This window comes from Argentina silus, assembly GCF_951799395.1.
Source record: "Argentina silus genome assembly, chromosome: 1".
In the NCBI taxonomy this organism is placed as follows: Eukaryota; Metazoa; Chordata; class Actinopteri; order Argentiniformes; family Argentinidae; genus Argentina; species Argentina silus.
Window position 1 is genome coordinate 18,523,582 of NC_139655.1, and position 16,882 is coordinate 18,540,463.

The window sequence follows — 16,882 nt, forward strand, 5'->3', positions numbered from 1 at the left end:
GGTTAAGGGTAACCATGTACATGTGCCAACTTGAAGCAAAAAACTCACTTCGAATTATATTATGCCTGGCTAACATGAAACAACAATGTTAATATCTCAAACCTAAAATACATATCTAACATCATGTCATACTAGCTAACAAGTGTTTTTTTGACTGCACAGTCATTTTCTCCTTAAACTGATAGCTAGCATCAGAGAAATGCTAGCAAGCTAACACACTTGTTTGCTACCTACTCTTTCCCCTGAAAGATTACTTCTTTACAAGAGAATGCAGCTGGCTAACTAGTTAGCTACATGGGAGTATTTTTATGTTACATTTACATTTTAGACATTTAGCAGACGCCTTTATGCAAAGCGACTTACAACAAGTGCATTTGTCTAAGTAAGTGAATCATCAGTCATTATAAGAAAAACAAATCTATGCTAGGACCAGGGGCCATTGGCAGTCACAATGCTAGAGGAAGGAAGAATTATTATTATTTATTTATTTATTTATAAAGGGAGGGTTAGTGGGGATGAAGAGGTCTTTAGGAGGGACAGTCAAGTTGTAGCCTGAAGAGATAGGTCTTCAGTCTACCGCAGAAGATGGGTAGTGTCTCCTGACAGCAGTGGGAAGCTCGTTCCTCCACTGGGGCGCCAGGACAGTGAAAAGCCATGACCGAATAGCGCGACCACTGCATCCACATAGAGTGCCAGTCGGCCAGCCAAGGTGGAAGAGTGGAGTGATCGGGCAGGGGTTTGGGGGCTGACCAATGCTTGCAAGTAGGGAGGAGTTGTTCCCTTTACCGCCCGGTAGGCGAGCACCAGGGTCTTGAATCTGCTGTGAGCTGCTACCTGGAGCCAGTGAAAGGTGCGAAGGAGGCGGGTGACATGGGAGAATTTGGATGAGCTGCAGAGGTCTGATGGCGGAGGCGGGGAGCCCGGCCAAGAATGCGTTGCAGTAGTCAAGGCGGGAGATCACAAGTGTCTGGACGAAGAGTTGTGCTGCTTCTCTCGTGAGGAGATGTCTCTAGATGTCTCTTGAATGCAATAAGGAGCACATAAAGTTTAAGCTTTCTTAGGATGTCCATGTTGTGAACATGGAAATGGGGGGAAATGGTGTGTGTGTGGGGGGGGGGGGGGCTTTTGGTATGCAAAAAAAAGCGCTGAACAGAATCAAACTAAAGCCAGTGCCACCTTATCAACCTGAAAGGTACCAAGTATTATCCTCTTGAAAAAAGAAAGCTTTGGTTAACTGTCAGTGCTCAATGCACCTGATGGGAGAACTGCAGAAAATGTCAATGCATTTTCCAAAGTTAAACCAGGGAGAACTATGGTGACAACAGAGGTAATAGACCCTCTATGGCTGATCAGACTTGTATTGAGTGAAACAATTTCCTAGGCTGTGTTTCCCTTTCTTCTCTAGTTCTCTCCTCTCTTGTTCTTCCTCTCCCTCTGAGGAAACTATTCGCCATGCAAGTCTCATTTTACAAAATGATATTACTATTGTATCATTGCGTGACTTACTGTATGTGCTCCGATAAACCTGAATTAATCCAAAACATTAAGCACTGGCCAAAACCAATATGAATACAGTTTTTTTTTTACAAAAATAACAAAATACAAATATACTGAGCTAAGAACCAATGGTGTGAGGACAGGGTTTGTATTAATTATTAATTATTATAATATATATATTAATTATTATTATATTTAAACAACTGCAGGTTGTGTTAAGAGAGATACTGTATACCATCTGGCAGAAAAAAAAAGCAATTTCAAACATTCACTTGCATGTAAAAAGATTCCCATGTACTTCTTATGACCTATCACTTTTTCCGTAATCTGTAATTACTGTAAACCATGTGTTCTCAAATTTGTTGACTCCAAATTCCTCCATGTGAAACAGATCCACAGGGGGGAGAGACGAGTCCCGGTCATCATTAACATCAACTGATCTGGTCCTTCTCCCGATACCCTTTTTAATTACTGTGTCCTGCATAGGCGCTAGATAGACAAAGAGTCCTTTAATGAGAACACTGAGTAAATATTTACCTTTTCCCTTTTGCAATGCTAGAGGATGTGTGTCAACTGTTTGTGTGATTATGGAAATGTGTGATAAGGCATTTTGCCCAGAAAGATGGTGAGGATAATGAATGCAGTGTGTGTCGTGATGACTATTCAAAATGGAAAGGCGGATATTAAAATAGGCATAATTATTCCTTAATTTGAAAAATCCTCTCTGTATTATTCTGTCTCATTGTACATTATGTATAAGCTGATGTTTATGCTACTTCAATGATCCTCAGCAAGACTAAAGCTTGTATAATTTCAATGAGGTCTGTCAAAGGGAGACAGAGATGGAAGGAAGACTGTGGGGAGAGGGACAGAGGGAGAGTTTGGCCAATCACTCTAGAGAGACAATCCTGTCACCTTTCACTGTCTCCTTTGGAATAAATCCCTCCATCTGTTTCCTGTAAGACATAGCCCAACAGTAAGGGCTAGCTCAAAGGAGTTCAGCGCTCCCCACGTGCAAGTTCTGATTGCATTTCCACACACTCCTGCTGACACGCAATCTACAGACCCACATCAATACGCGCTGCCCCTTGGCATTCACAGCATGCCCTTCAAGCTGTTCCATTTTTCCTGACAAATATCACCCCAGGCGATGCATCAGAGACAGAGGCCCATTGTCAAGGCATTCAGCGACCTCGTCTCCAACCTATGAGGTGATTATGTTGCACAACGACCGCCCACCGTCCAATCAACCAAAGTAGTCCTCCACTATCTCTCCACCCCTCCCCCTCATCCCTGTCTCTATCCAATGGCATCCTCTCTCATCCTTAAGAATCCATCAGCTTATCCATGGCTCTCACTTGACTCACTTCTCCCTCTTAACACTGTGGACCTGATGATCGATGAGCCTCTCCCTGTGACATCATCAGCTCCAATGAGAAGTCTGACTCCCCTGTCTGTGCCATTCACTTCCCTCAGCCCCACTCTCTCAATCAGGATGGCCATTGTGTTTGTGTTTTCACTGTTGCCTCTCGTACTTTGGGAGTGGGTTCTCAAATATAGCAGCTAGTGGGTGAGGCTGTGAAGCTAGCTCACCAGGTTCTTCCCCCATGCAGAGAACACAGAGAGTTCAATCTCAGCTTAGCTGATGTGGAGAGGAAAAAATCAAGCCTCCATTTTCTGAAATCCTTGCTTTTCCTCTGCTGAATTGGACGACTTCAAAAAATCTAGAGCGGACGGTGTCAGATTACCACAGTTTTCTGATAAGCCTTGTTATTTCTTTAAGAAATTCAGCCTCATCGCCTAAGTCAAATTGCTATTGGTAGAAAAAATGGAGCCCTCTCCCTGACGTCGTCAAATCTCTGTCTGCACCCATGGAGAGGAGTCTCTGATCAGCCACTAGCACACATAGTTCCTAACTTGTACACCGTACACCAGTACTGCAGGCATGTCAGTAATCATGGCTCATTTCTTTGTAATTGTTGTCACTGCCCCTATATTAACCTCATAGGTGGTCCCGTCTGTTCGGATGATAAATAAACAAATAATGACGCAACCAGTTCAATCCACCAGAGATCTATAAAGTAATGATAAAGAATGTCTCCCCACACTGAGATGAGTCTTAATGACACCACCTTCAGGTGGGCTCATTTTGAAGGTCCTAGTCACGTGTTAAGCGACTCAAAACGGCTGCTTATAAACCAGGCTGGCATCTGCTGGTATAGACACTGGCTACACATGAGACACTGGGCTCTCAGCAGGGGGCAATGGAACACTGTGGGGGGTATTGCAAACTTCCTCTCCCATACATCGATATTGTGCCAGATACATTAGTTAGGTGGTGGGGGTTGGTGGGGAGATTACAATGCTCTTCTGTTGGATTCCTGAGAGGAGTGGGAAGGGGGTGGGGTATCTGTGTCGACAGACTTCTTTAAACCCCTCTGTGTCTTGTAGCAGTGCCACCATCACTCTCCCACGCTCTGATGCCTCTGCCTCTCTCTCACCTTTTCTCTGCCTCTCTACACTCCCATGTCTCTTTCTGACTCAACGCACAAACAAGTCCAAGAGAGGGCCGCGGGGGTCATCTGATGCATGGAGACGTGTGGGCTGTTATCAGTCAAACAAAGACGCGGCATTCCTAGCAAGGCCCCCAAGGTTAGCCGCTGTGTCTCGCTGACAGAGACTAACAGCACAGGAGGGATCCTCAACATCTCTTAGACTCTAGTCTCTCTCCAGCAGTCGTAGAGACACCCCGGGAGTCAACGGAGCAAATAGCACTTGAGCAAAGCTAAAGTTTATTCCCCAGAGAGACACAGTAGTGTGGAACTCAATAAACACAGCATGGTTGTGATTGAAGTCACTCAAGGGAAATAGCATGAACAGAACAACGTATTCTCATTTTGAGGCAAAGGAAGGCAGCATTTCTATCGAGAGCTAATACTATTTACTACAGAGAAATGGTGAATGATAAGCCTAAAGCGACTCTACATACAATAGGGCTGCAATTAACATTAACTATGCAATTGCAGTTAAACAATTGATAATCTGTTTTGTAAAGAGTTCACACAAAGACCTAAACATGTGTGCCTGTGTTTGGAGGCAGAATTCAGTTCCAAAGTGGTCTTTCTCTCTCTGTTCCCAGATGTCACAGCTCAAACAAGTCTATGTACACCCAGTAGGACTCAGACCAGATATGGTCAGTGAACACACAGATCCTGTCACTGACAATATCCACTATTCTGAAGACTTGTTCCTCAGGGGAGCTGTGTGTCTGTTAATTAACAGTCCTCGCAAATAGTTTGGAGACCTTCTCTGTAAAAATCAAGACTAATTACATTAGGTTTTCAGTGGAAGCAAAAAAATCCATGGATATGAGATCAGTCTCCACTGACACAACTGTAGTTGGACACTGATGCCGTGTTCGAGCATCATTTGAATGAGCCATTGGAGAACCCCAATCGATTTCTACTCTTCAATAAAAAGGAAACTAACAGCCAAAGAGTATCTTAAAATGCTGGTCTTTCTTGAAATAAATAACATTTCCAGAGTACAGTATTCATACACCTTATTTTAAAAAGCTGCCTTAATCTAAACATGTGCACAATCTTTTCATATTCATTTGAGTACATTTTGGAGGTAACATTATATTCCCTTTAAATACCTAACTCAGAGAGAATGTATTAGACCACATTTGTATCATTTCATTGCTTTGGCAATATTCAGACAAGGTCTCAGATATCCTGAGTTGTGTGAATACAGTACTCTCAGCACTTCAATATCAAGCCTGATATAAAGAGACATGAAACCATTTAAACTCACAGCCTTTGATAAAAAAAGGTGCACTTCAAAGACCCATGATTCTCCATTTTGTGTCTGCTTCTCCACCACCTCACGTCCTGACTCTAATGGGGATGAATAGGAAGTGACACGTGTGACGAGGACGTGTGTGGCAGACTTATTGCAGTGGCTCACTTTTCCAGTTGCAGAGTGACAGTGGGGAGAGAGGCTGCTTTAATTGCATGTGACGGCCATTCTGACTCTGAGGGTTAGAGCCAGTAAAGACTCACCTGGGAGAGGGAAGGCAGTGGGTTGGAAACATCGCATCGATACTCCGCTCCACTTGCCTGAACGCAGCCACCTCGCCAGCCGAGCGCGAGACTTATGAGTCAAAACAAACACGTTCATGTGCGTTAAGACATGCCGGCGCTTTTGAGTCAGGCAACTTAACCTTGCTTTTTAATCCATTAATGCTTGCTTTGTGCATTCGCGAGGAGAATATATCTGCATAAACGTATTCATACGGTGTGCGAAAAAGGAGAGGAATTAGTGGATTAGGGAATTAAGGATGTCTCTCATCTCAAGATGCTTTTACTGGATACGCTTTGCGTTGGTTGCAGGGTTGGGAGAGATGGAGAGGTAGAAAGCAGGGCAACTCTACACTTTTATTTACCATCAGAATCAGACAAGACAAAGAACATACACAGAGGGAAGAGCAGGAGAAAAAAAAGAATAGTATATAAAAAAAAAAGTATATAAATCAACAGTGGGGCCTTGATCAAAGTATTGTGCTGCACAGAATTGGGCAAACTCTGTACAACTGGTTGGTTTTTATATTCCCGTCTCTTTGAGGGTGCTGAGAATCCATCAGGAGGACCAAGCAGAAGAGCTTGTCTCTTTTGAACCTCTGATTGCTCAGCCAGAGAAAAAGCCATGACCAAGCACTTTTGTCTGGGAGAGAGGAAAAATACATGTGATGAGGGAGAGGAGGAGATGAGAAAGAGCAAGAGCGAGAGAGAGAGAGGGTGGGGGTGGGGGTGGGGGTGGGGGTGGGGGAAAGAAAGACAGGGACATAGAGATAAATAGATAAACAGAGAGAGAGAGAGAGATAACAGAGACCAGCGCAGCTGGGTTTTTCATTCTCTCTCTCTGTCTTCTCCATGATGAGGGGAATGAGCCGGATATCCGGTATGATCCGCTCCACTCTCCCCCAGTCCTCAGGGAGGGGTAAGATTTCCTCCCACCACCCCATGGGTTTGCCTCAGTGGGCAAAGCCAGCTCAGCAACCCCCCCTGTGGGAGAAGGTTGCGGGTGGCAGGGAGCAGTGCTCATCCTTTTAATTAAACAGTGGGCTACAAGCTGCTCCGTTTGGTGTGGGCTTGTCATCGCAGGGACCCCCGTGGGCCTCACACAAATAAACAGAGATCTGGGGATTGTGGCTGAGAATAGGAAGGATAATCCCCCTGAAGTCTACGAGACACAAGATAACCGCAGCTACTTTACAAACAGCCCTCCCAACAGTAAACACTGCACCAGGCACCCACTGCACTGTAATATAGGCCCAGATCACAACCATCAATTCCAATCAGTTCCAATAGAGACTTCTCCGCAGCATGGGGGAATGTTAAAGTCAGCTACAGGCCTTCATTATACTTATACTATCTATCTGGGGTACTCATGGAGAAATGGCAGAGATATCCGCACCCAGTGCGAAGATACATCCTTGCCTCCTTTCCTTCCTCTGCATCGAAATGATAGAACCGGGCATATGGAAGTAAATTTTTGGTAGACATACACCACACTGTTGTCACCTAGCCTGTGTTTTCAGAGAAGTGAAGATGAAGGAGCGGAAGGAGAGGAAGCCACTTCACAGTATTGAGATGGGCCCATCAGACAGACAGCAGACATGACAATGGTGATAAGGTTATCTGGGAGTGTCTGCCACTGCAGGGCCATGCTGATGGATACATCCCTCTCATTAGCTCCACACTTATTTATGTATACAGAACAAGTTAATTGCAAGTTAATCAATCAATGGATGAGGGGCCTTCTCCCTTTGCCAGTGGGGGTAAAGCGCAATTATCACAGTGATGTATGAGTCTCCTCAACGTCCTCAGCTTCTTACCCCTGCTCTCGCCTCGCCAACCCCGTTTCCATGGAGACACGTCTCCTACCTGGGCCATTTGGAACAAAAGTGAGATTCCTCCTTTTTTGCGATATGGAGTGGATTTTAGGCTCAGTTTTTCACATAGACTTTTCTGTTCATGTTCATGGGCATGGTGGCTTCAGTTGATTTTAGTACTGTGCTCATTATTACTGTGCTCATACACATAAACTGGCTTGTCAAGAGCATACCACATGGTCATTTTAGAAAAAACTATGTTATATTAATATTGGTTTTTGGTTGTATATCAGTCATTATGGAAAATGGTATGGTGCAACAATGTCTAAATCTAAACATTGGAAAATTATGTTGATTCACTGTCTTGTGCCAACCATAGAGAGACGATGGAAAATAAATGTGGGACAATGTTAAAACCTAACGTTGCACAGTAGAATCCCATGAATCCCAACATACCATGTTGGTTAGTGGTTGTCATTTGATGGCCATCGTCCAACGTTGCATTGTTTATCATGGGTTGAAAATTAAAGTTTTCTTAACATTGGCAGTTGACGGTCAGAATCAAACCATTTCACAGTTAAAAATAATAGTTTTTCAAAATGTTACCTATTTACATAAATACAGGTTTTCTGAAAATCTGCATTTGACGGTTATCATACAACATTGTGACAAGGTGACATAATGTGATCGGACCATCATTTAGTTGCTTCAAATAACTCATTACAGAATTCTGTACTAATTACAGAATTCCCACCTGGACGGGGATACTGGAAATTTAATCAAAACCTTGTGAATTACAGTATATTCATAACTAAGACGAAATCATTTATTATAGACTTTTTTCGACCATAATATAGGTACAGCTGATCCTCTTGTTATGTGGGACACTTTCAAATGTGCCTTCAGAGGTAATTCAGTTCAATAATCATCATTAAAACAAAAACAATTCCAGTTAAAAGAGATTAGACATAGAGAAACTAACAGGACATGTGGATGAAGATGACAACTGTACTATAGAAGAACAGAACAACTTATGAAAACAAACAAAAATAACTGGAGGAACTTATTAAAGAAGGATCAAGTACAGTATATTACAAAAATAAAGCGAATTGGATGGAAAATGGTGAAAAAAGTTTTTCTTCAACCTTCAATACAAAAATGCACTCAAAAAGAATATACAAAAACTCATTAGAAATGACAGAACAAACCACGTATCACCGAATTATATTCTAAAAGAAAGATATTTTAAGCATATCTTTTCTTTTCAGTCTCCTCCATCTCCCCTCAATGATGATCATTGCAATTTCTTTCCAAAAGATCATGTAAAATGATCATCAGTACAAATCACAAATTACAGAAGACTTCTTAAGGCAATTGAATCTTTTCAGATGGGAAAACCCCCTGGTCTTGATGGCATACCAGTAGAAGTATATCAAACTTTTTTTGAGACACTGAAAGATCCATTACTGGCAAGTTCAAACTATTCCTACAAAAATGGTAAACTATCCGATATGAGGGTCTGATCTCGCTACTAAAACATGATCCTGGTGGTCAGTATAAAGAGACTTTGGGAGGTCCCTGATAACTTCATCATCGAACCGCTCACAGGGAAAAGCTTCTCTACCACCAACAAATCCTTCCTGGGTATCGAGAGCCTCTGGAACCATCAGAACTACTGGGTCAACATGCAGGACTGCCTCTTCGGCTGTATGGAGATAAACTATGACCTTGGAGATGCGGTGAGGTGGGAGTATCTGCTCTACTGGCCAGTCTCTGCTTCTCATTCCTGACATGAAGAAAGAGCAGGAGCCAGAGGAGGAGCATAGTACTTAAAGCATAGTGCAGATGTGTGGTCTTCCCAAAATGGGGAAGTCATGTCTTAAATGAGGTTATGAGTTTAAGTGAGGACACATCAAAATGTGAAATGTAATAGTTATTGTGAAATGCTGATTGTAAAAGGTACAATATTATATCAATGACACAATTGCTCAGATAAGTGAAATATGAGGGGAGGGAAATAGAACAGATCAAAGTAGTTATCCATTTGGTTAGGAAGTTCACATTACATCAATATTCAACTTTTAATGTTGTATTTACGTGAATAGGCAACATTTTAAAAATGTGTATTTTCAACTATAAGATTATTGCTGACGCTGATGCTGATGCTGACCATCAACTGCCAATGTTGATGAAAAGAAAACTTTAATTTTCAACCCATGTGCAATCATGTAGCAACATTAAATGATGAGCATTAAATGACAAGCTTCACCATCACATAACGTCTATTAAACTGTTAATTACAAATGTTAATTACAACCATCAAATATCAATGTCAATCCAACATTGCAAAAGCTTACAGAGCTCCAGCGTTCGCATTTTGACATTTAAAAAAAGTTAAAAAACGATACTCTCACAGCCGTTGTATATCATCAATTTGGTTAGTTTAGACTGTTGCACAACTCACACAATATAAAACATGGACTAGGCATAGAACTGCAATGTGTTTGAAGCAACTGTATCTGCTCCCTGTATGCAGCATTGCTGCTATAGCTCTGGGTCATGGCTCTGTGGTTAAAGGTTTCTCCCTCCCCAATGTGCAGGGGCCATGGCTGTTAACTCTAGGGCTCCTCTGGGACCCAGGTTCTACCATATGATAGAAAGTGATGATGAGGCGAATGGGAGAGAAGTGAGTGTTAATGAGCGAAACAGCTGTTTTTGCACACCCACTACAAAGCTTGCCAACTGGAGGAGAGCTGCTGCTGCCTCAACCCTTTTTTTTCTCTGGATTGTGGGATAGTGATTCACAGCTGGAGAATGGGTGGGTTTTGTGCGATTTGGACCCTATGTTAGGGCTTTTACTGTTATTCCCTGTGACTGATTTCTGTGTCTCTTCCAGTAAGAGGCTGGATATTCTTCCTGTATGAGACTGAATTGTTTGATGTTTTCCAGATATGGTCAGTCTTGCTGTTTTGTAGACGATTGTAGACATTTAAGTAACTAATTGATATTGAATGTCATGTGTGCTGCTGATTAAATACTGGACAGTGCAATTGGTGCATGCAGTACTGCAGAGTTTTTAAGTAGTCACAAATATTTCCTGTCCCTAATAGATGGTAAATAGATTCCATATCCTGTCAATTTGCGTTTGACCATAAATCAGTCAATTGTAATGCTTATTCAATCTATGGAACACCCAGAGTAATAATCCAGTCATATCCCCAAACACACACACTTTTAATGTATGGCCATTTGTTTCAGTTCAGGAGACAACAAACAGGATTTCATATTTGCAATTACAGCAACACGCTTTGATTATCGAGCGAACAAACCCTGAACTGTTACAAAATCTGCCTTACTGTGCATATACAGTAGACCAGCATCTTAAGCTGTCACTAATCAAATATAGAAGAGGGCTGATTTCATGACCATCTCCTGATAGGTGTGAATCAATGCACGTAATATTGAATACAGTATTCAGTAGTTCTTCATTTTGCTAAACCTATTAAGGCCCTTTATCCAATGGCTGTATGGGAAATTAAGGGAAGTATTAATATCACGACGGCCATTTTCCCAAGCTCATTTAACCTCTAATTACCCTGTGAAGTGAGACTGTACACTCCAAAGCCGATGGGGGTTATCTGGAGAAAAGCCATGGTCACCATCAATTATAAAAACAATGGCCCATACAGGTGACACACAGTCTCTTTTAATTAGAACCTCTGATGCTTGAAACCCTGCAAATGATTGGTTCACAAGAAGGGCAATGAACACTCAACTGAAGACAGGGTATGTGTGTGTGTGTGTGTGTGTGTGTGTGTGTGTGTGTGTGTGTGTGTGTGTGTGTGTGTTGGGGGGGGGGGAAGATTTCTCATATCTAAGAGAGTACTGCATTAATTACAGTGCCTCTAATGCCCGGGATGCTTATTTTTTATTTCATTTTTGGCCTGCAGACTTGAAAGCCAGTTCTTTGTGTCAACCCACATTCCCTCATGGTATCTCTTGACAACTACATCAAAGCTAGGCATCTTCCAGACCTTTTATTCTTGAGCGCAGGAGAGTAGACAGGAAGGACAATTCTGATCTAGCAATGGGATTTTATCACAGAACCCACCCCTACTCAAGAAACTGTCAGCAACATGAAATTTGTTACTAAGGTACAGTATTTTCCCCATTCAACTCAAGTTCTAAAAGTTAACCTGACTTATAGCACAAAATAGCACAACACATCCCTCCCTGTTAATGTTATCTCTTTCTTGGAATGTTTAACCTTTTTAACATATGGTATTCATTGATTCAAAATATGAAAATGGGAGCTTCTAGGAAGAATTTCACACATATGCCTTTGTACTTCTGTACAATTATGGTCAGTATGCAATGTGTAGAGGTCCCAAAACCAAGGCATTTACCTGACATGACAGATTTTGACTGCAGCAGTACTAACACAGCCAGACACTGCCTTCGTTAGCAAAGACATTTAAGTGGCCTAAACCAACTCAGAGAAGGAGACGGAGAGAGAGACGGAGAGAGAGACGGAGAGAGAGACGGAGAGAGAGACGTTTACATTTACACATGCATGTTAGATAAAAGGAGTAGATACTTGCGGTGAAGACTTGAAAAAGAAAAGACTTGGACGGGATAGGGATAAAGAACCGTACATTTATTCCAGAGTAAACTTAGGACAGTTAGGGACATGATATAGCGGACTCTACATAATAGTGGTTACATGAGAAGTTAACATTACATTATATCTGACTCCCAAAAGTTATAATATGATTCATAATGAGTTATAATGATTTGGTATTCAGTATTACGTATGATATAATATCTGATGTCGATGACTCGAGTCTACATATTGTCAACTACCCACATAAACATTAAACGTTAAAGTCTACTCTATGTGAATACCTGGTGCTGAGTATGTTGTGCTTTTTTAGTAGAACTGTTACCATACAATATTACATTGAGGCAAAGAGGAAGAATGTGAGTTTGTATAGATAGTGTATCAATACAAAATAACCACTTTAATAATTCAAAGAAAGAAAATGTAATGTTGTAAACGAGGACACACAGGATGCCTAAAACAAAACCAAAGAATGCATTTATGTTTTCTCCTTATATACCCAATAATTCCCAACAATCAACATCAAAGACGAGCATTACAATGGCACCAGGCATTCTACTGTAAATAAATCCCCACGGGCTGAGAAAGGGGGCATTGATGATCATTCATAATGGATGATAACACAGCACTGTTATTGTATCAGCCACATCTAAACACATAAATAGTAAGATAGTAGTAAAAAGTTTTCTTCCCATACACAAGCACATGACTAAATGACTCCACCAAATCCGTCTACAGCGGTAGGGAATAATGACCCAATTTTTGGTCCTCAAACCAAAGAACAGCTCAGAAATAAATTAACACGGACCAAATGAATATCTCCCAAGTCCCCCACCCCACCCCTCTTTTCTCTCTGTGTTCTCTCATCCTCACACTGTTTCTGTTTTTTTCACATTTCCTGCAGTCACAGTGGCATCACATTGGTATTCTGCTCTCAATTTAGCCAACAGCCAAGCTGTATCTGCTCTCAGCAAGCATACACAGCAGCCAAGCAATCTGACACAGAGCAGAGAGAGAGGGAGGAAGAGGGAGAGAGAGAGCGATAGAGAGAGAGAGAGATGAAAGAGATGGTGAAATAAAAAAACGGATCGAGGTGAGAGGTTGAGAGAGGGAGCGTGTCTGTCAGACCAGTGACCAGCCAGCAGTGGGTTGCATTTAATAATAGAGCCCTCTTCTAGCACGAGATGAAGAGAGCAAATGTGTGTGTGTGTGTGTATGTGAGAGAGAGAGAGAGGGGGGGGGGTCTTGGTCAGTTCCACACACTGCGTCAAACATGGTCCAACAGGCTCCAACAGGCTCACTGAATAAAAGGATGCACTAACAGTCTAAAGTTATTTTCCCCATAATATCATAATATCTCTTGATTGAGATTCTATGGGCATAGGAAGTCAACACTGGGGACAGGAAGTTGTCAGCAAGACTCCACCCCCATGCATGTTATCAATTACATAGTTGTAGCCTATGAACACTATTGTTTGAAAAAGCAAATGAACAAAGGAGTACCGTCAATGCCAACCACACAGATGGATGCAAGGAGAGTGAGAGAACACAAGAGAGTGAGAGGGAGAAGTGGAGATGGAAACAGGGAAAGGGAGAAAGGGATCTGAGTGATGCAGCAGCGAGCGGGTAGGACTAGAAGTGCTGACAGTGGGTAAAGGTGAAGGAGAGATAAGTGGCAGAAGTAAGAAAGTGATGAAAGGGAGGGAGGGAGACAGAGATAGGAGGAGTGAGTGTGGTGAGGGAGGGGTTGAGAGATGGAGAACAAAGATGGAGAGCAGAGATAGCCTTATTAAGGTGACAAGAAATGAGATGGGGAGAGGAAATGTTCCAGGATGAACAGGAACTGAGTGAGTAAGAAGAGAAGAGAGGAAAATCACAGATATGGTGATGGGATCTGTCAGAGAGCGAGCGGGGGACGGAGGTTAACAGTGATCAGAGTTTGACACGAGCTGACGAGAGAGGAGCAGATTCCAAAAGAAACAGAGGGAAGAGCAGAGAGCAACGGAGAGAGAGACATTTGATTTGGGGATGGATAAGAGAGAGAAAGAGGGAGGATGTTGGATGAAATATGGAACAGCTATGTTTTTACTAATCTGAATGCTTTGGCTTGGTTAACCACATCCTGCAAAGTTATGCACTGTTTGACTAATTCCCAAAACTAAAAAAGCCCGAGAGAGAACACATGGATGACAACCCTCCCTCCATCTGCTTCTGCTCATTTATCAGGCTCATCTCTGTCTCTCTGCAGACAAAACAATGGTCTACATCCATATTATACAAACATAAGAAAGTGCCTGCTCCAAAAGTGTGAGTCACTACCACTCTGTAGGATCCTTCACATGGTTAAGACAGGACTACATTAGAATAATACATATAGTGTATATTAGCATTAGGGCTTGCTTCACTTTGCCTTGACAGTATCATTAGACATCTTACCTTCCTTGCAGTACTTCCCCTTGTAGCGGGTGTGTGTGCAGTCGCAGTGCACCTCTCCGTACTGGATGGAGCAGAAGCCTCCGTTGAGGCAGGGGTTCTGCTTGGTGCACAGGTATTCCAGGTCACTCTGGATGCCTTGGCTGTTGAGCAGGGTAGGGGGCATCTCGCCCACCTTCAGGTTGGAGATTAGGCCAAGGAAAGGGGGCTCATACTTGACGGTGCTGGAGGTGAGGGCCGAGAGACGTACGTCTGGTGGGATGCCGCCCACAAACAGGTCACTGACCACAGCCATCTCCTTCCTTTTGGACTTGACCTCTGCCACTTTGGTTTCTCCATCCACCATCAGCAGCGTCTCACGGAAGTTGCGGGTTAGCAGCACCATGTGCCAGCGGTCATCGTTGACCCGCGTCTCCATGTGCAAGGTGGCGGGCTCGGCACAGTGGATGGCGAAGCGCAGCTGGAGGCGCCCGTCAGAGATCAGAAGCTCCATGAAGTCGCAGTTGCCGCCGTCGTCCAGGTAGAGCACCAGGGCCTTGCTGATGTTGGTCTTCAGACTGAAGCTGAGCTCGCCCACTGAGCCGGCTTCCCAGCGCCCGTAACGCGCCCACTGGCCGGGGGCCCCGCCAAACTCCAGCACTCTTACAGTGGCGAGCAGGCTGAAGAAGGCCATGGACCACAGGGGCCAGCAGGGATACCTTAACCCTCTCGTCATGGTTTACAATCCCAGTCCTAATGCTTCTCTATAGGGCTCTGTTTCTTTTGAATCCACCACCCAAGGATGAAGCTCGGTCTACTGTAGCCTAGTCACTGTTGTTGTTTTTCAAGTGTAAATAGTAATTATTATGTCTGTCTACTCTTGGAGATGAGTCTTCGGCATGGATTGGGTGGATGAAGCAAACCTCGTAGGACCCAATTCCAAGCCCTGCAGAATCAGCTTTTTACAGTTTTCTCTGTATGTGCTCTATTTCTCTACTTTATCTTGACTGTCTTCTCTGTCTCCATTGGTTGGTGCCTCTGGAGCCTCAAAAGGGAAAATGAGGATGAGGGGACAGAGAATGCGTATGATTTTTATCACAGCCTTTGTTCCCTCCTCAATCCTAGAACCCACAAAAATTCTAATCCCTAAACCTAGAGCCAGTGTCAGTTTGGAGGAAATGTGTTTACAGTATGTTTTCTGGGAAAGGGGGGAGAGGGGGAGGAAAGAGAGAGCACTGAGGGGGAGTGGGTCAGAGCTGTCTGGTACCACGTGGACAGCAGAGTGAGTTCATGGCTCCGGCGTTAACCCTGTCCTCTCCTGAAGCCTCCAGTCCACAGAACCTAAACACGTCCAGGTCTCTTCATCGTCCTCTTCTGTCAGAGCTCTGGAAGAGACAGAGAGGGGCTCATTAAATCACATGTAAACTAGATCCTATGCATCCCAGACAAAAATAAAAACGTAGCATGATGGTATGATGTGCAACAAAACTAGGCCTATACTGTATGTATGCATTGATGTTGCCAATGGAGCTCCTTTGAGGGTTATCTTCGTTTTTTTATCAGCTTCTCTTAGATATATACAGTAGACTGCATGCACAATATATGCTATTCCCATGATTTTTTCTGATGAAAGCAAAGACCAAGTTGTAAATCAATACATCATCGTGATTATGTTTGACTCATATCCATGGTTCCTGGACGTACAGTACAGTATATCACCACTAATTCATAACTGTCTCACTTCATCATTGTCTGTCAAGTTGTATTGTACCAGGACACAGTGTGTAAAGCTCCACGTATGGAGAGCTTAAATCAATATTTAAATCTGTCCATCACTCAGCAATAATGTATTTGATAAAACACACGCAGATACACACACACACACACACACACACACACACACACACACACACACACACACACAAACACACGCATACAAACACACACCATCAAATCACATTAATCTAAGCAGGGTGCTGCGGAGTCAATGGCTGCCAAGATAGCCACTCTTGACCCTTGGCCCTGGCCTAATCCTTTCCCATTATTTCTGAAGTGAGATTTAATTTCTATCGCCAACAGTTCCCAATTAGACCCTCACTTGTCCCTGCTCATATTCGCTCATGCTGCTATGCCTGGCTTCAAAACTCTGACAACACTATCACAGGGAGAGGGGGAGAGAGAGAGAGAGAGAGAGAGAGAGAGAGAGAGATCTGGGTGATATTTCCTGAGGTAATGTTCACATTGGCAAGCGAGAACGTTATGCCTTAAGAGTGAGAGGGCTGATTTATTGTGGAGCCAACACGGCGTGTTTGCATAAGATCTTCTCTCTCTCTCTCACACACACACACACACACACACACACACACACCCAGACACATATACTTCCCCATAAATTAAGCCCTGCATAATAACATCCATAGATCAAAGCATTATTGATATACAGACATTTCCAGAGC

General features: G+C 43.1%; 1 protein-coding gene across 5 annotated transcripts in view; it reads right to left on the bottom strand.

Moving 5' to 3' along the window:
* Nucleotides 1-15,162, bottom strand: part of nrxn2b (neurexin 2b) — a gene marked incomplete at its 5' end in the record, with an annotated part of 459,423 nt that extends 444,261 nt beyond the window's left edge. For 4 of the 5 annotated variants that reach the window (XM_083665752.1, XM_083665751.1, XM_083665749.1 and 1 more), the window contains one exon: nt 14,451-15,162. In XM_083665752.1, coding sequence (XP_083521878.1) covers nt 14,451-15,162 — 712 coding nt within the window. The remainder of the gene's footprint in view (nt 1-14,450) is intronic. The other variant, XM_083665753.1, reaches the window with a different exon arrangement.
* Nucleotides 15,163-16,882: the final 1,720 nt, after the last annotated feature.